This window comes from Poecile atricapillus, chromosome 1, assembly GCF_030490865.1.
Source record: "Poecile atricapillus isolate bPoeAtr1 chromosome 1, bPoeAtr1.hap1, whole genome shotgun sequence".
Taxonomy (NCBI): domain Eukaryota; kingdom Metazoa; phylum Chordata; class Aves; order Passeriformes; family Paridae; genus Poecile; species Poecile atricapillus.
The window spans coordinates 70,409,992-70,433,930 of NC_081249.1; the positions used below are offsets into that span (position 1 = coordinate 70,409,992).

General features: G+C 40.8%; 1 protein-coding gene across 2 annotated transcripts in view; it reads left to right on the top strand.

Moving 5' to 3' along the window:
- Nucleotides 1–23,939, top strand: part of ATP8A2 (ATPase phospholipid transporting 8A2) — a 319,093-nt gene that overhangs the window by 215,434 nt on the left and 79,720 nt on the right. For both annotated transcript variants that reach the window (XM_058827389.1, XM_058827399.1), the window contains one exon: nucleotides 1,980–2,087. In XM_058827389.1, coding sequence (XP_058683372.1) covers nucleotides 1,980–2,087 — 108 coding nt within the window. The remainder of the gene's footprint in view (nucleotides 1–1,979; nucleotides 2,088–23,939) is intronic.

Sequence of the window (23,939 nt, forward strand, 5' to 3'; positions counted from 1 at the left end):
TCCTACAAAATAAGGCTACATCTGAGATTGGGCTCTCTGTTTGCTTTTATTTTTACTGGTTTTAGTCATAAAGTCCAGGAGCTAGGGAAGAACCAGTCCAAGCTATCCTGAGCTTTTTGTCCACTTGTCTGAGAGGAAGCTTGTGGCTCAAGAGAAGGTATCACATCATTTTCAGAAAGCAGTGATGGTACTGTTCTGCTATTGCATGGGACTGACTTTTCTTAAAGATGGGTTCTTGCAGCAGCCTTGCAGTACTTGATCTTTGGGGAGCTGAGCACTACAGTTGCTCACTAGGGCAGGGCTTCTAGTCAGAATCTTCTTGTGAATTGTGCCCAGTTTTCAGAAAAACAAGTAGCCTGAGAGGATAAAATCCCTCTTGTCCTCCAAGTGTTTTAAAAAAAATCCTTCAGTTTCTTAGTTTCCTTCACATTAAAACTGGAGCATGTATATGGGTATTTTGGAGGGTTTTTTTGTTTGTTATGTGGGGGTTTGGGGCTGGCCTTTTTTGGTTAGTTTGTTTCTTGTTTGTTTGTTTTAAATAAGGAGTTGCTTATTTACTGAGGTCGGATCTCCTGGGTGAAATATAATAAACAGCAAAGTTTGAAAACAAATCTTCCTGCCCACTGTGTCTCTCCAGGAAAGGGCCTATCCCATATTTTGCTTATTAGCCCAGCAAATTTTAGGGTTGAACAAAATTCCTTCTTTCTGAGACTGCCTAGAAGAGCGTTCTTTCCATTGCCTCTGACATTTTGTCATATGAATGCTTCTACTGTAAGGTAGCCTCTCGTTGATCCCAGCTACCTGCCAGACTGCACTGGTGCTGCAGGCTCCTTGCTTGTTTGTTTTCACTGCCTGTGCTGGAGAAAGCTGTCCTTTCTGAGGATGTCCAGCAGTTGCAGATTAGGAGCAATCTTCTCCTTCTTCCAGAAAGTTGTATTTATCTCACAGCAAGCAGAACACAATACTCAGACACTTTTTTGGTTCTCAGACATAATGTTCAAAAAGTCAACAGACACAGTCATCCAGTAGGAAGTATAAAGCCAAAAGCTGAAAAAACATGCTGTGTCCACCAGCACCCAGTATGTGAATTCATTCCCATGTTCCTGAACTCATATGTAATTAGTAATTAAGATTTATGCAGGTACTTCTCTGAATTGGAGCCAAAGTCATCAGCCACAGGAGTTGTTGGCATCCAGAAAAACTGGAGCCAATAATGAGCTCAGTTGCTCGTTACAACTGAAATTACTGGTTCCATCCACTGCAGTGTAAAAGTAAAACAACTTAAATCATCCTGAACAGAAAAACAGTTTGGGTGTGTAGGAAAAATTACTTTCTTTAATGCAACTGAGAAGAAGTTTTTGCTGGATGTGCTCTTGGTCATTTAACAGTACTTTAATTTTTTCTCAGTGAGTCTACAGACTAAAGAACCAGTAAAGATGTAAACTGCATTGCATATCTGTAAATCAATCAGAACACCTTTAAAACAAAAACAAAAAAAAATCAAAGTTGATCAGTAGATGTTGATTCTGCTAGTGTATTACACAACACTAAATCTTTCTCCAGGGAAGGTGAGTGATCACTTGTATGTATATATTGCCATAAAGGATTTGTCCATGTGAACTTTAACCTGTGCCTTTGAAAATTTCTGCCTTGATTTATGTGTTGAATCTGGCATGCGCATGACAGGATACAGGAACTAGATGAGAGAAATCATGGTTCCAAGGAAAATCTGATGAGTTTTCGGAGCTCCAAATAAGATAGATTGACTGAGAAGAGTATCTGTCTGCCCTGCTATGAGGCAAAGATTAAAGAGAAGTGCTTTATGCTGTTTGAAGAACCTGTGCTACTGGCCCAAAACCAAGAGCAGTAGACAGGCCTGAGTGAGACCGACAGAGACCTGAACAGGGAAACACTTCTGGGCTGGGTGAATGGAGGAAGTGCCATGTGTTGACTCTGCTTCTCTCCCTGTTCCTTGGCAGTTCAGTCACCTGGCGGTCTGGGGAAGCATGCTGCTCTGGCTGGTGTTCTTCGGGGTGTACTCGGCCATCTGGCCCACGTTCCCCATCGCGCCGGACATGCTGGGGCAGGTCAGTACCAACGCCTGGCTCTGGGGACAGCAGCCCAGCCAGCGCTGCTGCCTCCTGCTTCCTCAGCACTCACACAGTGCTAGCAAAGGACTGCTGCTCTAGTGAGAGTGCTTGGACTTCATTTTACCCTTTTCTTAATCCCTGTATTCATTTAGCTTAATGTCCTCATGAGAAGAGCTCTCTCTCTCCCCCAAACTGACATCATCCATGACTGCGTGCACTGTGGATACTAACTATGTGACCATTCCTAATTCCCTGTAATGGTAGTGGCTCTTTTGTTAGTGTCTAGTCCTGGCAAGCTTTCGTGTGTTTGACAAAATATCCTATTTGGTTTGGGATTTTTTTGTCATGGATTTCCATATGTTTTGTTTCATGTTGTTGCTTTTTGCCTTCATTAATTTAAATAAACAGAATTTCCTTGAGAATAGAATGAGATGGTCAGAAATAGGAGAGCTGATACATTATTGATTATGACACTGGAAGAATTCTGGATTTGTTCCTTCCATGTCAGCTGAGCTCCAGGTGGTAAAATTTTTCCTTCAGTGTCTTCGTTTTAGCCCCTGGTGAGAAGATCAAATTGCAAGCCTGTCAAAATCAAGAGCCTTGTGCATATTTAAAATAGGGGGATTTCAATTAACAATTTTAACAATTAAGGACTTAATAATTGTATGATAAAAAAGTTACTTTGTAGAGGTGAAATGGCTTTCAAATTTTCCAGAAAAATGTATCGCATTGTAAATTTAGACTTCAATGCAAAGATGTGGTTTATTATACAGAAAGAAGAAAAGCTATCTCATAATTTCAAGAAATGCTTAAATTGCTACCCTTGTGTACTAGAAAATGATAATAAAAAAGTCAAGTGTTGGCAAGCCAATTAGATTTTTAAGATTAATCCCATGTTTATATTCAACAAGAACAGTCAAGCATGATTTTGTTGCTGTTCTGGCCTAATGCATATTTTATTATTATGTTCTAAAACACTGAGGATAATGGAGGCTATGATACATTTTCATGGACAGCTGTTTACAGCCAAGACTGACAGCTGACAGGCTGGGATGAGCAAGTAAGTGACTGACAGACAAAGCCTCAGTCCTCTGATAGTATTTCATGATGACCTTTGCATGTTTCACAGCACATACAGTATCAGTAGCTCTAATTCACATTTGCATGTATCAGGCAGGAATTTTACTTCAGTATCACGCAGAGGCGAGAATGGCTTGTCCTCCACAGCAGGCTTGAGTGCTGCCATGAACATGTCAGCCTTCTGAAATGTGGGCAATACGGTGAAATGTTGTGTCACACGTAAGGGGCCAATCTATGGGCTTTAGCTTGCTTTTCTTTTTTTCCAAAAGTGACTCTTATTTTGCAACTTAAGCAAAATTCATGTTGTGTTGGTCATCAATGTTTGCTGCAGCATATAAAACCACAGGTCTTGGAACAAAACCTTCATATTAATAAGGCTTTGGGGTTTTTCGAGTATGTTTTTAGAAAGTGTTTGTATTTAACCTTTGGTTTTATGCTCTGGTTTTCTGACATTATGACTTGAGAAGTGGTACTAATATCTTGCCAAGATGAAAATAATCTAGTCTCCTTTTTTTTTTTTTTTTTTTTAAATAGAGAACACATTTACCTTTACTGGTAGAGTGTCCAGTCCGGTACTTGTGGAGCTGTGTACCTGGATCACTGATTATCAATCTAAATCATTAAGGATAGGTTATCATTCGAGAGATGATTTTTGAATTCTAGCAGTCAGAAATAAGCTGTTTTATGGCTTTCAGTGTGTGCTAGAGGGGATCAATATCATTCTACCAGTTTTCTGGTATTTTTGAGAGAAGGAGCAGCAGTTCAAAAATGTGGGGTTTTTTTCTTTTTTTTTTTTCCTCTTTTATCCTTTTGTAAAATCAAAGAAAGCTCCCAAGGTAAAGGGAGCTTGTTTACCACTTGCATTAACTCCCACAAAGTCTCTTGAGTAATGGGTTGCTGTCATGAAACCAGCTCATGGTTAAATGAGCTGGGACTGTGTTAGGCTCTAGTCAGAAAAAAAGTCGCCTTCTAAAATGAGTTGCTGCTTCCTAGATTTAAGCAATTTCTTTACTCTTGCTGTAATCTTTTGTTCATTTATAAGTAATCAAGGTGTCTTAAAAGCTTTGTTCTGGTTTCAGATCTTGCTAGCATGTTTATCTTCAAATAAACTGAACTCCAGGATATTCTAGATCCTTGTACTTTGCAAATCTAATAGCATTTGAAGGGAACTGATTTTAGCTGGAATAGTCATTAGCATTTGTGCCAGCCAGGACTTTGTGCCATTAGTAGAAGGCACAGGAGGTGCAAAACATTTTATTCCATTGTTTCACCAAATGTCAGCGTGAAGCCTAGCAGACTTGCAAGTTTGTGATGCTTTGTTTCTGCCGGGGTTTGTTAAACTGTTTGCACTAAGTATTTCTTTCTCTTGCCCATAATATCTTGAGCATTCTCACAGTAAAATAATACCATTTTTCCTCCCTGAGGGCAAAGGAAAGTGACTTACTTATTCTCTCATGTCAGACTCAACATATTTCTTCTGTTTCCACTACAATATTAATAATGGAATATGTGTGACATATTAAGACAAAGCCGTGATTAAAATCTCAGTAGTCCTTAATATAAATTTTCCAATAGTGTGACATGTGGTACTTTGGAAACAAGCTCTGTCTGCTTTGGGGGAATCTTTTCAGATGCACAATTTCTCTTTAATAGTATCAGAAATAATAATGTCAGAACAAGAAACTCTCTGGTAGCTCTCTTGGCTTTCCTGAATTCTTGTATTTTTTCAAGTGATTTTTTTTTTTATATTTACAGAGAACAGTGATACTGAGGAAAGTTGGTGCTTTTTTTTTTGTCTTGCCTTTGGAGCCAAGATGTTTTTATGGGAGCTGATTGCTTTTAAATGGTTGCTTCCAGATGACAGTATTTTGTACAATATATGAATCCTTTGCCACCTTTTGGGTAGTTATGACTTACCACCACAGATTTTTGAAAGCAAGTAGATGTTTGTGTTTTTAAAAAGAGCTACCTAGTTTGATACTCATTAACTGGAAGAAGTAGTACAGAAATGTGCCACTCTGAGGATGTGAGTTCCTATTTAATTATCATGTCTCTGAACTTATGGGGCTTGTAGCTCATAACCCAATGGTATTTTGTTGATGAGCAGATTAGCCACAGTCCTGCCCTCATGCAGTCTTGGGTATTTTGTTTGTTTGCCTGGGGACAGAGATTTGGTGCCCTGAAGGGAACAGTGAGTGCTAACATTTGTGCTTATTTCTTATATGAGTCATACCTACGGTGTAAGAAATGTGCTGCTAATGCTCTGTTCTTGTATTGATTTCTTCATTGCAGTTGAAGCATACTTTAGGTTCATGGGAATAATATTGCACTGTATGGAATTAAAGTCTGTGTGCAGGTATTCCTACTCGCACACATGTGTAAGTACCTGTACCTGAAGGCATGTGCATGTGTACAAGAGGATGCTTGGAAAGTGATCATGCTTTGAGTGTTGATCTAGACATTATCTAAGATGAAGAAAAACAGGTATCTTCTTTTGCCACCTTGAGCTGAAATTTTTAGTGTTTTAATGAAGAGTAGGGTTGGCAGGAAGAGGAGTATGTATTCATTCCTCTCACCCCTCTGAAGAATCTGCTTGTTGATGATGAAAGAACTACTACTTAGCTGTGATTTCTTTCTTTCAGTTTATTTACCTTGTGTTGTGTTTTGTGTCTGCCTCATTAGTTGATGCTACCATTGAGGAACTATCTTTAGGAAGATGAGTATCAGTCTCATTGGTTCTTCCTGAAGGAGAGGGGTTTTAATCTAGTTTTGAGAGAGATGTGGGCTGTGGTTATTTTACAGTGCAGGTTGGTGTTTCTAATTTTTTAGACTTCTGCTTTGTGCTGTATGTGGTTATGTTGCAGAACTGGGGTTTAACAATTGTCTTGATCTTAGGATGTCATTAGAAGGCCCATCTCATCAAAACCTCAAGGCTGGAGGTTTTGAAACTGGGGCTGCTGCACTTCCCAGATATCTTTATACAGATGCATTTGAGAGAAGACTTCTTGAATCACAGTCCAAATAATTTTACAACCAGCATAGCTGGAGCAGCTCCATGTAAGAGCCACTTCCATAGCTGTAATTGCAGGGGTGCTTTTATTTCCTAGTGTTCTGCACATCCTTGACAGAAGATACTTATTTATTTTCCAGTTAAACTGTCAGATTCTTGCTTATTTGTCTGCTTGTGAAGACTTTTAAAGAAGCTGTGCATGAGCTTTACTTGGATTAAAGGTGCTTTTTAAAAGATCCCAATTATTAAGATCTCTGGTTGATCCCCTGTAATGTGACAGTAGTAGGACTTGCTTGTTTTAATGGTTTGTTAAAAAGACATCTATGCCTCTTTTAGCTAAGCTTCCTATTTGTCTGTGTGTATGGAATTAGCAAGATGGGCTTGCCTTGACTATTGCACTGCTGTTGGCTTTTGAGGGAGGGGGGTGATGTAGATAAAAGGGTGTGGCGGACTTGGGTTGCACAGTTGGTTTTGTAGTTAGCCTTCAATCTGAAACTCTCTGAAATCTTGCTGATTGAGCTCTTACCGAAGCATGTGAGAAAACATCTTGGTTTTCAAGACTTGGAAACAACACAAAACAACCCCCAAAAATCCTCAAGGCAAAATAATAATCATTGCGGTGTAATAAACAGGTTTCACATTACTGCCCTTCCAAATCCACACTGTAAAGCTGACAGCTTAATGTACATTTTTGTGTTTTCCAGAATATTTTTGTCTTACTCTCTATATTTTAATTGTTTTCCACAGGTCTCGGTTGTTGTTCTCTCTGACTTCTCATATTTCTGCAGTTTGGTGCTAGTTAAAAAATTGGCTGTTCTGATTGTGGTTTGTTTGTCTGCAATCAGTTGCACATTACATTGTGGTGTAAGTGTTTTGGTTGGTGAAAATGCTTCATCCAGCTGTTACGCACAAATCAGACTTTGCCTGCAGATTGAGGTCCTTAATGCCTGCTGATCATGTTTGTTTTTATTATTATGCACAGAGGTCTCTGTGGCATTGATGTGGTTTTGGAACGTTTTCTGCAGTTTTGGACTAGGCTCTGAGCAGACAAATTAGACTAACGAAGCATGCATATATTTTTAAGCATCTGTTGAAGGAGTGGGTTTGTTGTTTTTATGAGCCACACATGGCTTTCAGAAATTAATCTCTCACTTCTAGATCTCTGGCATTGTGTTGTACTGTGTCATACACCACAAAGATGAAAAAATGGAGATAAATGAATATTTTTATAAGTTGTGAATGTGAAACAAATAGATTAAGCATGCTTATTTTTTGCAGGCTAATCCCCCAAAGCATGCCACTTTACCTATTTGGCAACTTTAACGCAAACCTGTTCTAAATATTTCTAAAAGATGTCCCAGAGTTAATTTCTCTGTAGGAAATATTTTACGAAGGCTTTAAAACAGGACTGTATATGCAGCTGTGCCCGGCACTGTGCTGGCATTTCTTATATAGAGCTGTGTGAAAATAGTGTTAAGCCAGGAGCAGAAATACTCATTTGGGTTTGGGAACTGGCAGTGCAGAGTGAGGCGGTCAGCTGGCTTCAAACTTCTCCAAAGTTTTCATGTGCTCACCTTCACTTCCTAGTTCCTGCTCTACAGAACTGTGGCTGGCAGGTGAGTGTGTTAGATGGGGGAGCAATAGGAAAGGGACTGGTTGTGAATGGTTACCTACAGGCTGTACAGATGGTGCAGAGATGGTCAGCTGTTTTTTTTTCAGCGTTGGGGGTTACCTAGGACTCCAGCCATGCTGTCTGGGCAATGTCAGTTTGGAGATCAGGCAGCCTTAACAAGTGTAAATTCTACTCAGTAACTTAAATAAAAATTCAAAGCATTTACACTTTTGTGTAATTGGCCCGTTATCCCGACTTATTGGCTTTGGAGTGGGGAAGAGCAGTGTCCAGGAACAAGCTCCTTCACTCAGGATGGAATAATGGACTGTGCTTCAGAAGTTGCATCTTTTCTCAATTTGGAATTCAGAGTTGCTTCATGTCCCTCAAAATTTTCCCAAATAGCTTTATTCATATATTTAGAAGTAGCAAAGCCCTGTTGCAAGTTTGTGGAAAGATATTTGGAAGATATCCTATTCTGTATTTTCTCAATTAGAAACAGCTGGCTTTTAAATATACAAGAGCAGCTACTGTATTGTACCACAAGCAGTGTGTACTAATACTCATGTCTAAAAAAAGTCTGTTTTGAGCCCTGTTGACAACCAAGGACAAACTAAGAATGTATGACTTGCCATACTGTATCAGAGCATTCCTGATGTAGGCTGTGTTCTGCATTAGAAACTTGAGGCAAACCAAGCAGCTCTATAGTGTGGGTTTGTCATGTATGACAGGGGTTTGTGTGCATCTCAGTAAGAGAATAAGCTGTTCTTCTGTTGGGTAAGTGGAAAGCAGCCTAGCAGTTTTTATGCTGCTCACAAGGCTGCACTCGGTCTCTGTGGCATCTTTTGCAGATGAAGTTTGTGGGTTAGCAGCGTCCTGCGCAGGCTGGGCTGGGGTGGCGCGAGAGGCTTGGTAGCCAGGAGGTGTGGGTCTGCCTCAGCATGTGGTCACTTCAGAGCTTGCTTTGCCAGCTTGCCAGGTGTGCCAACCAGACACATTTCCAGCTGCTCTGAAGGCATCCGCCAATAAATATCCCGTTCCTACGTGGGTGCTGTTGCCTGAGCTGTCTGGCTCATGCGGAAGGCCATGGCAGAGAGGATGTGAAAGCAGAGCGGCATGCTGCCCTTCCCATAATCAATAGGACAGAAAAACAAAGGAAGGTGGCAGTGTAATTGTGTACAAAAGATGGTTTTTAAAAGAGCATTTAAACTCTTAGCAATGAAGCTGTGACTCCTTTAAAAAGAGGAGCAGCAGATGGGATCTGTTCCAGAGGGCAGGAGGTGACTGTCTGTGAGCTGAAATTAGTGGTTTTATGGCTTGCTTTGGTCACACTTAAGTCACTTTGTTTTCTGACGATTGCAGGGAAGCCCAGATAGCAGATATTTGGGGATTGGTTGGGATGTTGTTTTTACCTTCGTTCCTTGGGGACAGAAGGGTCATGTTATGTTTTTATTTGAATTTACATATTATAAAGGGATTTTGTTTGTGGAAGATTTTTTGTTTGTTTAGCCGAATTTGTGCTCCATGCCACTGTTTCTTTCCTTCTCTAGTGGATTTCATTTTTGTAAGAAACAAGCATAACTATTTCACATGGGAAAATATTTCCAGATCAATTTGAAACATACCTTTATTCCCTTTCCTCCCTAAAGTATATGTTTCATGAGATCATTTTTTTCCCCCCAATTGTATTATGTCAAAATTTGATCCAAAAAGCCCTGAGGAGTAGAAATGATCTCTCTTATATTGTTCTAAGGCAAGCATAGGTACACAGGCTTCAGGAGTAGTGAGGCTGGAAGGAGTACAGCCCTTCCAAGTGCCCTGGCTGCTGGTGTGGGTCAGTTGGAACAGCCTGGCCCCCTTGGCTTTCCTGTTAACTCAGGAGCTGACAGCAACAATGGTATCTCGTGCTGCTTCTCTATTGGTAGATGTGGCAGGCAAAAAGCAATTGAATGCAGCCACTTCCAAGAGTGCCTTTGGGGTTTTGAGTCTGTCAGGAAGTCAAACTGCACCCATTTGGCTCGTGCAGTTTCTCATTTGGGTATTTGCAGCACCTGAGCTAGTGTTCTTATACTGGTATTCTTGTCAGAAGGTATAGGAAGAAGAGTGTCTCCAGAGAACTGTGTTTCCTTTGGATTCGATAGGATTGATAGGAGAAAAGGACAGAATGATACAGGTGCTGTCCATAATGTAATGCCTAAATGTGGAGCGGTCGGTTATGTTTACATGTGCCACCACTGCTCTTTGTAGCATAAAACCCAGCAATGGTACCTCTCAGTAGGGTGATGTTGGAAAACAAGTTTCTTTCACTATTAGGAGATGCAGCTTCTTGCTGAGCATCTTGCAGAGCTACATCTTGCAGCTCTGGACACATCTCCCCTTTCCAGGATATGGCTGAAGGCAATTTCATGCTTTTGGCAGAGTCAGCAAGTCAGTGCAGAGAAACCTTGGACAGTAGTGCTGTCACACACAAAAGAGGATAAGCAAGTATAAACATTCTTTCTCTGTACCATGGAGTGGTTTATGGCAGATGCTGGGTGAGGAGGAGAAAGGATCCAGTAGAGTGGCTGAAATGTAGAATAAAAGTTAAACTCAACATGGCTTTTTTGTTTTCAATAAATTAGCCCAAATGCAAGGTGTCAAACAGCATTTCTCTGCAAGTACTACTTATCACTTCCTACCATGTTTAGTATTTGGGAGCTGGTAGTTCCTTTCAAAAGAAATGAGCTAGAACCATATTATATGCAAACTTAATTTCATCATCTCCTTTTCATTTGGATTGAAATGGTTTGTGTCTCATGTTAGATTTCTGAGAAGGAAAAGGATGAACACCTACCAGCCATCAGCTCCTCCTGTAATAGGCTGTGAGCTGCACCAGAACTGAGCAAAGGACATGCTGAGGGAATGAATTTTTACACCATACTCAATTCACTGCTTGGCATTGCACGGGTGCACAAAATGTTTTGCAAGGACCTCTTTTGTGCAACGTTTTGGAGTATTCTAGTAAATATCTAAATCTAGTAATATCTAAAGGGTTTTCTTTTGGCACTTCTTCATTAGTACTCTGGTTCCAGTATCTATCTAAGCAGCATGTTATCCAGCAGTCTGTGTACTCTCAGTAGAACTACCAGTGCTAGGCATTTTCTTTTCAAATGTAGAATAATACTTCTTGTTGTGGGGTTTTGAAAGAATTTGTAAGAAAGATACACCAAAAGGAATGTTTTTAGGCTATTTCTATTTCAGAGAAGCATGAAAAGTAATTAGGTGAAGCTTTGCTTCAACAGAAGCTGTATTCAGGGAAAGCATTTTCCAATTTAAGTGAAGTTTGTCCACTCTGAAGCAGAAATCAGAGGAATTTTTTTTATAATGTTGCACAGTTGACTTTTATTGTGCTTCTGTAAAACTGGATATCAATATAACAAGAAATTTTAAAACATGGAGGAGGGAGAAGTAAGTATACGGAAACAGGTATCCGATGGGGAGCAGAAAAACTGGAAATAAGGCTCTGTCAATTGGGTACCTATACAAAGTGCTGTTATTTGGGGCTGGGTGAAATCTCATTTAGCTGATGGGTCTCAGCATTACTGTTCATTCAGAATGCACATGAAGAGCAGCTGAACTCTTGAATCACTGGCATCCTTACGCAGACCAAAAGGTGTATGAAAGGCAGCCACAAAATCCAAAATGCTTTCCAGAGACCCAGTAAAAGTTTAGTGACAAGTATATTTGATTTCAGCTATGCGTAAGGAAGGAAATTTTCATGAGGAGCATGGAATTATATTGAAAAGTTGGAAATGGCCAAAGAGGGAACTGAGAGTGAGCTTCTAAGTAAAATTACTGAGTTTAGAGTTGGAAGTGTGAAGAGTAGGTGTGGTCTGGTCTCCTGATATAAAAGTCAGAAAAGTGTCTGTCAGCTTTTTCTGTGCAAGCTAGCAGAATTGTTTAAAGCCACATTTAGTCTGCATTAGCTTCGAGTGAAAGTGACCTGCAAGGATGCAAGTTTAGCTGAGTGCTTTGACAGGCAAGACAAAGTAAATGACATCCTCTAGTGCACCTGAATACTGTGGTTTACTTCAGGACCAGAGAGATTAACGCTTGTACTCTATTTTGTTATTCTAATTTGAATTCTTCTCCTACAGCATTATGTTCCCTAGGTCTCAACTTCTCATCCCTGCAGGGAGGCTGCTGCTGGCCTGGAAAGCTGTGGTTCCTGCTGTGCCACTACTGTCAGTGTTGGCCACCTGCAAGTGTTACTGGTGAAGGTCCCTGGCCATAGTATTGCATTCATGTTTATGTAAATCCCTGTTCTCTGGGATCTTCTGCCACTTCCAGGATCATTCATGCAGCCAGTATTTTCACCTTCCTCTTTCCAGACATTCTGCCCTGTATTTTTACTAAGACAGTCACTTCTTTTCATGGACCCTTCTTTGTGGCATAGAACACCAAATACCTGATTTTGCTCATATGAATAGTCTATGTGCAGAAGCACAGCATTATGATCAGCCTTGCAATTGGGCATAGTATCTTCTGTCTTTTCATTAGGAAATCCAGGACATACCACTTCTGTTTAGTCCAAATGTTACCAAAAATTGTGATCTGTGTGCATAGCAGCTAGAGCAGGCTTCTGCTTGTTTGTCCAAAATTTCATTTTTTGAAAGACATTGAAACTTGTATACATGCCCTCCCCCATTTCTTTGCTGCCATCAAGTTTTAATAGAATCATAGAACCATTAAGGTTGGGAAAGACCTCTAAAATTGTTGAGTCCACCCATTAATCCAGCACTGCCAAGTGTCCCCAGGTGCACATCTGCATGTCTTCTAAATACCTTCAGGCATGGTGATTCCACCATTTTCCTGAGTAGCATGTTTCAATGCCTGATGACTCTTTCAGTGAAAAAAGCTTGTTCTAATATCCACTCTAAACCTCCCTTAGCACAACTTGAGGCCATTTCTTCTTGCTCCTACCACTTTTTATCTGGGGTGAGAGACTGACCCCCCACCTGGCTACAGTCTCATTTCAGGTCTTCTTAGCCACCTGGCTAGCTCATGTTCAGCCAGTTATTGACCAGCACTCCCAGTTTTTTTTTCTGCTGGGCAGTTTCCAGCCACTGCTCCCAGAATGTAGCACTACCTGTGGTTGTTGTTACCCAAGTGCAGGATCTAGCACTTGGCCTTGTTAAACCTCATATAATTTGCCTCATCCCATGGATCCATGCTGTGCAGGTCCCTCTGTAGTGTCTTCCTGCCCTCCAGCTGATCAACATTCCCATTCAGCTTGGTGTCATCTGCACTCAATCCCCTCATCAGATAATTGAAAAGGTATTAAATATGATTGGCCCCAATACTGAGCCCTAGGGAATGCGACCGCTGACCAGCCACCAGTGGATTTAACTCCATTCCCCACCACTTTCTTGGCCCAGCCATCCAGCCAGATTTTTACCCAGGGAACAGTGCAACCATCCAAGCCAGGAGCAGTCAGTTTCTCCAGGAGAACTGTGTGGGAATTGATGTCAAAGGCTTTACTGAAGTCCAAATAGACAAAGTCCATAGCCTTTCCTTCTTCCACTAAGCGGGTCACCTAGATAGTTTCCTCCCCTCTGTTTTGTGTTTCCAGTAGACATCTTGTAAGTTGAACTGCCCCACAAGAACAAGAGCCAATGATCATGAGATTTCTCCCACATGCTTACAGAATACTTTGTCTGCCTCTTTATCTTGGGCACTCTATAATAGATTCCGAGCAGGATATTTGACCTTTCCCCTGATTCTTACACATAAACCCTCAACCCTGTCATCACCGTCATCAAGCTCTAGATATTCATAAATCTCCCTAACATAAGAGGTTACCCCACCAGCTGTCCTTCCTTGCCCATTCCATCTGAAGAGGTTCTAGCCACTGCAGCACTCCAGTTGTATGAGTCATCCCGTCATGTTCCCATTTATGCATCATTAGCTTTCCTCCTATGAAGGGATTTCCAGCTCCTCCTCTTTGTTGCCTGTGCTATGGGCATTGGAATAAATCCACTTCAGTTGGGCTAATGATCCTGCCAGCTTTTTGGGGGAGAAGCCCTAATTCCTATATGACCATACTCAGGAGCTCCCATGGTTTCTAACACACCAGTAACCCTTGCATCTTTGCTGCTGCATGGATCTCCGTCCGCTACCTCCACTGAGACATCAGACCAAAGAATCTCACTAGCACACTGTCCTTCATGGAATGCCACCCCCAGGCTTATAGCTGGTGAGCCTGGTTTTATCCCTTTCACCCTTTAGATCTAGTTTGAAGCTCTTTCAGTGACATCTGCTAATTCTTGTGCCAAGATCCTTTTCCTCCTGTGAGACAGGTGGACCCTGTCCGTTGCCAGCCATGTTCTTATGAAAGTTGCTGATTATGTGCTGATACAGCAAATGTATGTATCACTAAAGATTTTATTCATTTTCCCTTAACAATCTTCTAGTAGAAGTATATGGCTTTTATTCTAAGCCTTTCAAGCCTCATGTGTTGCATATAGTATATGAGAGATTCATTCTCTACAGGGTGGTACTATAGGGGAGGATGGACTTCAGTAGTCACATAGATGTGAATGTTTGGACAAATATTTTTGGACTCTGCTATAACATATTGGAAATGCCGCTTTGGTCTGGTTAGCAGTATAACAGCGAAGCTTTCTCTATGTGATGTGTCCATACAGTACCTAAAGGGCTTGTTAATGGTGGGACCCCTTATGCTGTGGTTACAGAATTTCAGATTTCTGAAGACAGAGATGGGCTGGAGACACCTGCAGAAATGGCTTACTAAATATAGTGTGTGCTCATTAACGACTGTAGATATGTTGTAACATCAGCTGCTCTCATCTGTTGCATCAGAGCTCTTTGCAAGGCTGAGTCTTGGAGTGATTAAATGTTGAAGTCCATTGCTAAACTGACAAACTTGGAGTGAACAGAGAAAATAAGTTCTGTTTAACCTTCTGGATACTCATTGAGGTGATTCTGGGCTTTCCATAAGTTAGGCTGTAAGCAGGTATGTCCACGTTTATCAGCCTGAATGCATCTGCAATTACTTTTTTACACCAGAATCCCTTTAGATACTGCTTTAAGACAGACTACAAGAGGGGTTGTGTGAGAGAAAGAAATGTCAAGAGGGGCAAAGAGAAACAAGAGCTGTAGAGGACATTGCCTGAGTTATATTATGCTCATTAATTCAATTTGAGGCAGGAATGTGTGTAAATAAACCCTGGCAGCTGCAGCAGCTCTCATTTCTGCAGGGCTTTGGCAGGAATGCAGGGGCCAATGGATATGAAATCCTGGCTCTCTTTTGAGAAATTGCAGGCAGACAGCTCTGCAGCCAGAAGAAAGAACAATCTAAGATTTACTGAGAAGACGTAATCACTTTAAGCAGACTTGAAGAGTGTGGAGTTTCAGACATGCAGATTTGGAGGTAAAATTAGTGCAGACAAAAACTAAGTCATTGGAAAACCATGGGGCTTACCTAATTCTCCTGGGTTAATGGCATTATTCATGTTCCAAATATTCAGCCTCAAAATGGAGCAGGAGAACTGTAGCTGTACCATTAGGTGTCTTCAGAGTAACCTGAGTCTGGATATTCACCAGCAATTGTCTGCAGGTAGTGTAGCTGTTTGTGCTATATACTGAAAGTCAGGATGTGCTGACCACATTAAGTGAACTGGCTTGTGTCCCAGGGAGTTTAGTTTTGGTGCTCTTCCTGATACTGGATCCCCAGGAGTGCCTGGAAGGACATTCCCATCACTTTACACAGTCCGAGAATGCGTGCTTCCCCTGCTTCCCCACCAAAATATTCAGAGGACAAATCTCCCTCACTGTGTGCTGCAGACCTCATGTTGGGGAGGATGGTTCTGCAGTAGTGACAAGCAATGGATTTTCAGATCAGTGGATTTTTCAGCTCTGTTTTTTCAAGTAGTAGTAGTAGTAGTAGTAGTTGCTTTTTGTCTGAAACTGATTTGAATACTGAGTTTGAAATGTACTTGATATATCAGCTACATTTAAAAAAAAATTAAAAATTAAAAAGCGAAAAAAAACAGCCAAACAATGTGAACAGTCCATGACCAAATGCGAATCCTTGGTTTTGCTGGCTTTAATCTCAAATTTTAAATAGGAGTGTCACCCAAAGCCAAAGCAGTCTTAAAGGCACTGAGGTGAATGTTTTAATGGCAGTATTAGAGGTAACTATTAATTGATTATATTTTACCAAATATTTAAAATCTGACAGTTACTTTATTAATGTGTAAAAAACCAAGATTTTTTCTTCAAATGGAAACCAGCTTCTAGTATAGGTGTCTTTTTTTAATCTCAATTCCATTGTTTTCAAATATTTGCCTATGAGAAAATTTAATTTTGCTAAAAGCGTGCTGGCAAGGGAGTTTATGTGAAAACGAGGTCTAGTAAGGTCAGAAGTATAGATCAAAAGCTGCAAATGAAAGAACTTGACCTTAGCAATAATGTTAATATTGCTTTGTATTTGAATGTTCAATGGGTTTTAGAACAGCTGCTTTGCTTTGCACATTAGATAAATTAGTGCAAACAAAGGTATCGATGCATTTAATTGTAACTTTTTTCATGTAACAGAATTTGTCAGTAACACTTTCAAATTATGTTTCCTAAATAGCACCTTGAAATATTTATGTACTGCCGCTTTACCAGTGTCTTTTTCTGTAGTACAGGCACCTATGTATGGCAGATGATAAGCCAGGAGGCATCCAGGGGGTGTCACAAACAATCAGAGTAATTACTTGGATTCCGTACTGGCAGCTATTTTGTGAAATAGCAATGTCTCTGTATCAGAAGCAAAGCTATGTGCAATACATAGACATTGTTTTTCTTACTACTGTTCAAAGGAATCCGTGAACAGACCAGAGGTTTTGTGGCTTTGAATTTGAGGAGTACTGATGGCCATTTGGAATTACAGGTCATAAAAACATATATGTTTTGGAATCAGAAGAAGGCAGCCCTACAGTCAAGCTATGATAGACCCTGTCATACGTAACACTGGCATTTATTTTGTTGAAAGTGGCAGCATGCAGAAGTTTACTGGTCTTTCAGACAGTTTCATTATAAGCTTGTCATAAATCTGTTCCTTTTACTGTGGAAAGTATCTGCTAGAGAAGCAGTGGTCAAAACTCAGGGCAAACTGCTGAGACACATAGTATGTTGTTTTATGCTCCCCTCTATTTAAAGCTGTTGTTTACATCCAGTGTTCTTATTGCCCTTTTCAGCCCAGCTCACCCTTGACACTGCTAGCTTCAAACATCATCTAATGTGTGATTTAGCAATAGAAGAGCATCAAGATCTGCTCACACCTGCTGTCTTTCAATAGCTGCCTCTGGGTCAGTAGCCTCTGGCTGGCTTTGCCATTCTTGAGAAACTTGAATTTTAATCATTTGCTCCTGTCAAGAGCAGCATAAGGAACACTCTTTCATCAGTTTCAGTACAGTGAGTCTGAACACACATGTCCAAGTCCCCTGGAAGTCTCTGCTTGCTGCTAGTTTTGGCTGGAATAAAATCAGTTGTGATTTGTATTCTGCCTCTTGTGGGCTTCTCTGCTGATATACAGAGTGGCATCCAGAGTTTAAAATCTGCACACAACACAGCCTCACTGGTGTGACTGTTTTCTTCCTGCTTCTTTACCCACTGCTGCCCAGCACCCTGGTGTGTATCCCCACATAGGTACACCTACACTGGGTGCAGCCACAATCATCTCAGGTCACTGTGGTTGTCACCTTGCACCACAAGTTTTGTGTACATTTGGATGTGTATGACATTTGAAACTTAATTTCTACTAACATACCTGCATTGGTTTGTAGGTAAGATTTTCTCTTTCTTTGTCTCACATCCTGGATTTACACTGTTTTCTCTCTTGCTGCTCAGAGACAGATGAGGAGCAGTTTCATCAGTGTCTAGTTTGATTCCTCTCTTGCTGGCTCCTTGCAGGGCCCCAGCGCTGTGCTGGGCTGGCAGCCACAGTCCTGCTTCCTGCTCCCTCCCTGGGCCCCTCGCACCTGTTCAGTGAACCACCTCCAGCAGCATCCCATCCAGTGGAAGCTGCTCCTTTGCCCCAGACTGTGCAGGGCATTTTCCACTAGGGCTTCAAAAGAGCAGAAAGGACTCGAGGGAGAAATTTTGTAAGCCGTCCAGCAGTCACAGCAGGAGATTGAGGGGCATTTTCCAAAGTGCCCTCAATTAATTAGTGGTGTTGTGGCTGAAAACTTACTGGAGCCCAGGTATAGCTTTGAGTGCTAACACTGCAGGGAAGGCCCTGAAGAGTCATTTCAGTGAGTTCTTTGCTTTATATTTGATTCCTTCCTTTTCTCTTTTTCTTCCAGTGGGACTTAACTAGGACAGGAATCACAGTCTGGCTGAAACAGGATTTATCACAGTAGAATACATTACTAAGTTAGAGCTCTTTCTCCCTGCTTAGCTACTGCTGGCCATTTGTGTAATCTGTTAAACAGTTTGGGAAAGTTTAAACTTTATGCCAGAGTTGAGCTATGAAACATTAAAAAATAGCTAGTGCTGTCCTAAACTGAAAAATCAGTATGATAGTCTCAAGTGTGGCTGCACTGTTGTGCCTTGGTCATCATGGTGACATGCAGAGCACTTCTTTGCCACAGCTGCACTCTGCAGTTAGAATTTAGAATTCCAAAGCCAAGTAAGCCTCCTGTTCTGCCTCCATGGTCAGCCTGTTTTGGGGATCTTTATGTATTAAATCAGATATCCAAAGAGGTTTTCTCTGTGTATATTTTTTAAAATGTGGAACTTTATCATTGTATTGACCAGCATTTTAAATTAAGTGGGTTTTATAAAAACCACAAGCCAGGGATGGGTTTGAAACCTGTCTTAAGATTATAAAGCAAAAAGCTGAATTTGATAGCAAGGGAGAAGGAAGAGATTAATTGATTCTAATTTTGGACACAAGACAATATATACTTTCTACCAGGTAGTGTTGTCATGCCACTTAAAAGACTTGATAGAGATGTGTTTAATCAAATTAATTCCATTAAGAATTGGAATTAGACAGTTTTCATATCTACTAAGTAAAGTGGAGGCTTTTGTTGTTGGAGCCCAAGGCTAGAAGGCTGAGAGAATGGGAATGTTAGTATGTTGAAGTAATTATTGCTGTGATTTTATAGACTAGTAGGTTGTGACCTTTCTCTGCCTCTCACTGTAAAGCTGGGGATTTCCCCCTTTGCAGTAATCAGAATTTCCTATTGTTGAATTCTTACAATGGAAAGATCCCAAGTAGCTCTTAGCTTTCCTATGGAGTCAATCTTTTTCTGGGCTTGAGCAGTGTCACTGTAAGGCTTGGGTGGGTTTTAATAAGACTTTAACTCTGCCATCAATGTGTGCTTTACAATATGACTGCTACTGTAATTGCATATTTGCCTTCAAACAATAGATTGCAGTGCTGTGTAATTTTTTTCATTACTTGGGTACATGTGTCATGTTTGATAGTGCTACTTACTGTGCTGTGTGCAAGATGATATATTCCTTGAAATCTTTTGGGGAGGGGTGTGGAATACAGTAACCATTCACACACAACCAAATGTGTCAGACTGAATACTAGAATATAGGATAATCGTGGAAATGTGGTAATTTTTAAGCCTGTCTAAATTAGCTTTCTAGCTCACCACATCATCCCCTGAAGTCAAAGAAATGATGCAGCATAGAGCCACCATCTAAATTATTAAAATGTGTTCCTTGGAGAGGAGATATGTTCATATATAAGTCTAACTCAATAAAGATTTATTGGATTTTTTGATAGTAGGAACTGAGTAAATAGACAAGAATGGGGGAGATGGAGGGGGGAATTGGAGGGGGATGTATACCAGTGATCAGGTGGAGAAAAGGAAACCCATGTAATGTATTTAAGTAGTATATGCATAACATTTTAATGACAGTATTGAAATACTGTACTTCAGCTATATAATCCTCTCAGGAACTTCACCAGTGCTAGCTCAAGGTAATTTTTTTTAACCTGTCAGTGCCATTTCCCAGCCTTGAACTACTGCTCCAGTTTTGTCATTTTCCCATCCATCTGTTGTCTATCCATTTGTCAGTGTTGATTTCCATGTATTCCTTTTCACTTTATTCAAGATATTTAAGGAAGGTGAAATCAACACCTGATACAGCTGCTCTATATTCTTTCTTGCCATATCCATCTGGCATTATTGTCCTCTTCTGCTTTTTTACAGTAGTTCTGTGCCAAACACATTGTTTTCTGTGTCCCGAGTTCTTTTGTAGCTCATGACTTTCTTTCATTCCATGTTATTGATTTCATCTGACATTTATCAAACCACACTGTGCTACTCTTTCTTGCTCTTTTTTTCCTGTTGTTTCTTTTTTCACTGTAATGTTGGTGACCCTTTGTGCAGTTTTCCCTTCTCTTCAACTAGAACTGTCTTCAGTCCAGTTCTGTCATCTGCTTATCACAGATCTCAGCTAATTTTCAAGCCACTGGCTTTTCCTTGTGTCTGTTTTTTGACAATTCCTATCATCATCTTAGTAGAAGCCACCATTTGTCCCAAGCTATCACGTTAGTGACTTGCCACCTTGGTTCATATGGGAAAGAAACCTGATCATAAACAGCAAGTTGGAGTTATTCTTTAATTATACAAGACACCGCTAGAGAAAGTGAAGCAAGTCCTGACAGAGTGTCCCAGCAGAACAGGAACAGAGTAACAGACAGAGCAGAAGTTTCTTAACATCTATTGACTTTGAGGCTTTCTAAGCAGTAGAGCTGTTTTGTGCTGTGTGAGAAGCAGATGGCAGATACTGCTGCCAGAGAGGGGACTGGCTGCATTGGTAGCCTGGGGTCACAGGTGCCCTGCAACATCATGACAGTGTTTTCCAGTTACACACTTGGATTCAGGAAAAGCGGTGCAGTGGATTTTAAAATATTATTCAAATGCAAGATTGACAAATATTTCTAAGTACTGTTCAAAACAGATGTACAGCTGTAACATCTTACTAATAGTCTTCACCCACATTTTGGCATAAAGATGTCTTGTAAAACTTTGTCAAGGGGAGAAATACATCAAAAGGGTTAAGAATCCATAAGAGATTAAGGATCAAATGGCTCCACAGAGGAAGAGGGAACTCAAAACTGAATAATGCTGTGAGCTTTCTTGGAACAGAGCACTGCCAGCTGCTGTTATAATCCCATCACTCTCAAAAGGCACAAAGCAAGTCTGGGATAATTGTGTCTCTGGGTTCAGTATTAAATGAGCTACTTCTGAAGCTGGCATGCAGAGTTATGTCATCCTGTTGATGAAGTGGCCTGTAGTGTGCATCCTTTACACATCTGTAACTACTTAGGAACGCCCCTAAAATTTTCCAAATGGTTACAAACCACAGGATGATCCAGAGAAGAAAAAGGATAGGGGAGTGGGAGCACTGGCTTTTCTTATGAATAAGCTTCCAGTCTAGAGGATAGTAAATAACTTCAGAGGAGAGACTTCTGCTCTGACTAAGCACTTTGCTTTTTCTTTTTTTTGGAAGCTAATGTCCTCAGTACCATGTCACTGGATCTCCCTTTGCATGGCTTGTACCAAGCAGACATCTGGACTTAGGCCTCTTGACAGGCAGCATGCAAACTCAGCACAGTAATGGTAGATGCATAGTATGATGTTCACACAGTTATCAGTCTTCTCACAGGTACACTGGGGTAAGCTGAGACATGCAGTTAGAAGTAGGGGAGTGTGAACACCTGAAGGTCTTAAACTTGCTTTTCGGAAATCATTTTCCCCGACTTGATTTTTCCCTTCTCTATGTGTTATCTTTCCTCTGCCCTCCCAGTGACTATCTGCTTCTTTCAGTGCATTCCTTTGCTCAGAAGAATCAGGAAACAGGTTACCATTTCCCACCAAGCTTGCTGATCTAAAAAGAATAAGGCAGAGGCCAGCCCATTACTCAAGCTTGCAGGCCCTGATGAGCTTTGATGAGAATCTCAGTGCAGCAAAGTATACTGTGGGAAGCTGCAGTGCAGAGTAAAGAGTTTGAGAACAAGTTCATACTTTGATGCATGCCCTGATAGTTTTGCTGAAACTGCCCTGGTGTATGGATTGGACTGGAGCACTGACTAGATCAATATCACTTTTCCAGGAACAGTCTATAACATGTTTTTTTCTTTATGCTGAATCCTTTCATTTGAGTCTGGCAATAAGGGTCAATATCAGGAACTGTGAGCAAGTCAAGGGGCCTTCTACAGATCTGTGAAAGAGGTTCTGGAACTCACATCATCCTTCTTTCCTGTAAAACTATAATCCTCCCTCCATCTGAAGTGCCAGCCTCTTCCTAAGTGTTTCTTGCCATGGCAAAGAATCCCCTTTCCTTTCCAGTGCAGGTACAAAAGCAACTTGCTGGTCTGACTGGAGCCATCCTGAGTCTCCACATGTGTGGGCTGAGCTCTGCCATCATTTTGGGTGCCAAAATTTCTCTCACTCCAACTCAGAATCAATTCAAGAGCAAGGATGTAGTCTGGCACCCAGCTGCCCCTGTCCACTCTGAATAACTTGCTGCACCTGTTCTTTCTGAAATAGTAAAATGGAAAGGGTTAACTTTAAAAGGGGATTCAGGCCATTATTCCCTGAGGAAAAATAGGGTTTGGATTTGCAAATGCATCTTGGCGTTAACAAGCATTTTTGTATGCCCTTGTATCTGCTGCTCAAAGCTGTATTCTTTCTATGTTAATTATCTCCTTCCTTGATTACTCCAAACTCCACTGTTTTGATATCGCTAGGTCATACTTGTAATCTTTCCAAGCTTCAGCATCCAAAAATTCTCATTTTAACACATTAATCTGAACCTGCATCATTTCAAATTCCTCCTCAAGCTCCTCATGTACTGTTTCTAGTGTTGGCAACTCTTGCCCATTTATTATAAGCAACATGAGCCTGGCCTTTGCTCAGGAGGCTGTAGGAACAGGAAAAAATTTACATTATACTCCCTGTGCTTTCATATGCTTTGGAAACTGAGTAAATCTCCACCTGGTGTACTGTAGCATAAAGGAAGTTTCTCTGTTCATCAGGCAAGGATCCCATGTCTTCACAGTTAGTGGTAGTCATTGAATATATGTACCCCTAGGCCTTTTCTGTTACTTGATGTTATTTTGATGAAACGGTGATCCATAAGACAATTCATCTTTTAAGGATGGCTTCAAGCCATGCTAGGAATAAAAACTTTTTGTGTAAATATAGAGAAAAATATGTTGTTCTTTGCCATAAAGCCTAAATAATAGTCTATGCTGTAGGCTTAATTATCCTGCCCTGGTGTCAGAGGGACAGCTTTGCATCCACCTACACATGAGATGGCTTTAAGTTCTGTGCTAGTGCAGAAGCTCACTTTGGCCTCTCTAGCATATCACATCAAGTACTGCTGTGTTTTGTTTCACTCCCTGGTCATGTCAGTACAGAATACCCTGCCCGTGCACCCAGAGTTACTCGGTGCCCGATACCTGACATAGGAGATGAAGCGACTGAAGCAATGGAGGAAGGTACTTCAAGCCCAGTGCCATTCTGATTTAGAAACATGGGTGAAACTTTGCCATCTGCCTCCACCTTCTGTGGCAGGCCTATCAGTGTGCTAAGTTCCCAGTTTCTTTTTCTTAAGCTCCCTTTCATGTTACTGGAGGTTGATAGGATTCTCAGTGTTAACCTTCTGGAGCTTTCAAGTCCTGGCTTGGGTTAGGTCTTCTCCCAGGCAATTCTGCAGCAGAGCACAACATGTTGCTGTATGTGATAAAATTTTTCAGTGTTGTTTCGGTGTCTCCAGAAGAGTCCAAAATGAGAATCCAGCCTACTTAAATTTTGTCATTGAACTGAATGATGTTTTATAACAGATCTTTCAGTATTGGCTACCTTTTTGTTTCTAGCAATACACCACCAATGTCATAAGCATTTAACATTTAGTTTTATAGTTTCTGAAGCTCAGTTGTGTGACTTCTGATGCTCAGTTTCTGAGGCTTTGTGAATAGTCCAGAGATGGCTACACTACTGATCTTTTTCTTAATTATCATTCTAGATCTTGCCAACTTTCCAATTGAAACACAGTTTAATAAAATACAACCATGAATGTAGATTTCTACTTTTGTCTTTGCTCCTGAAGTGTGTTGTAATTTCAGTTT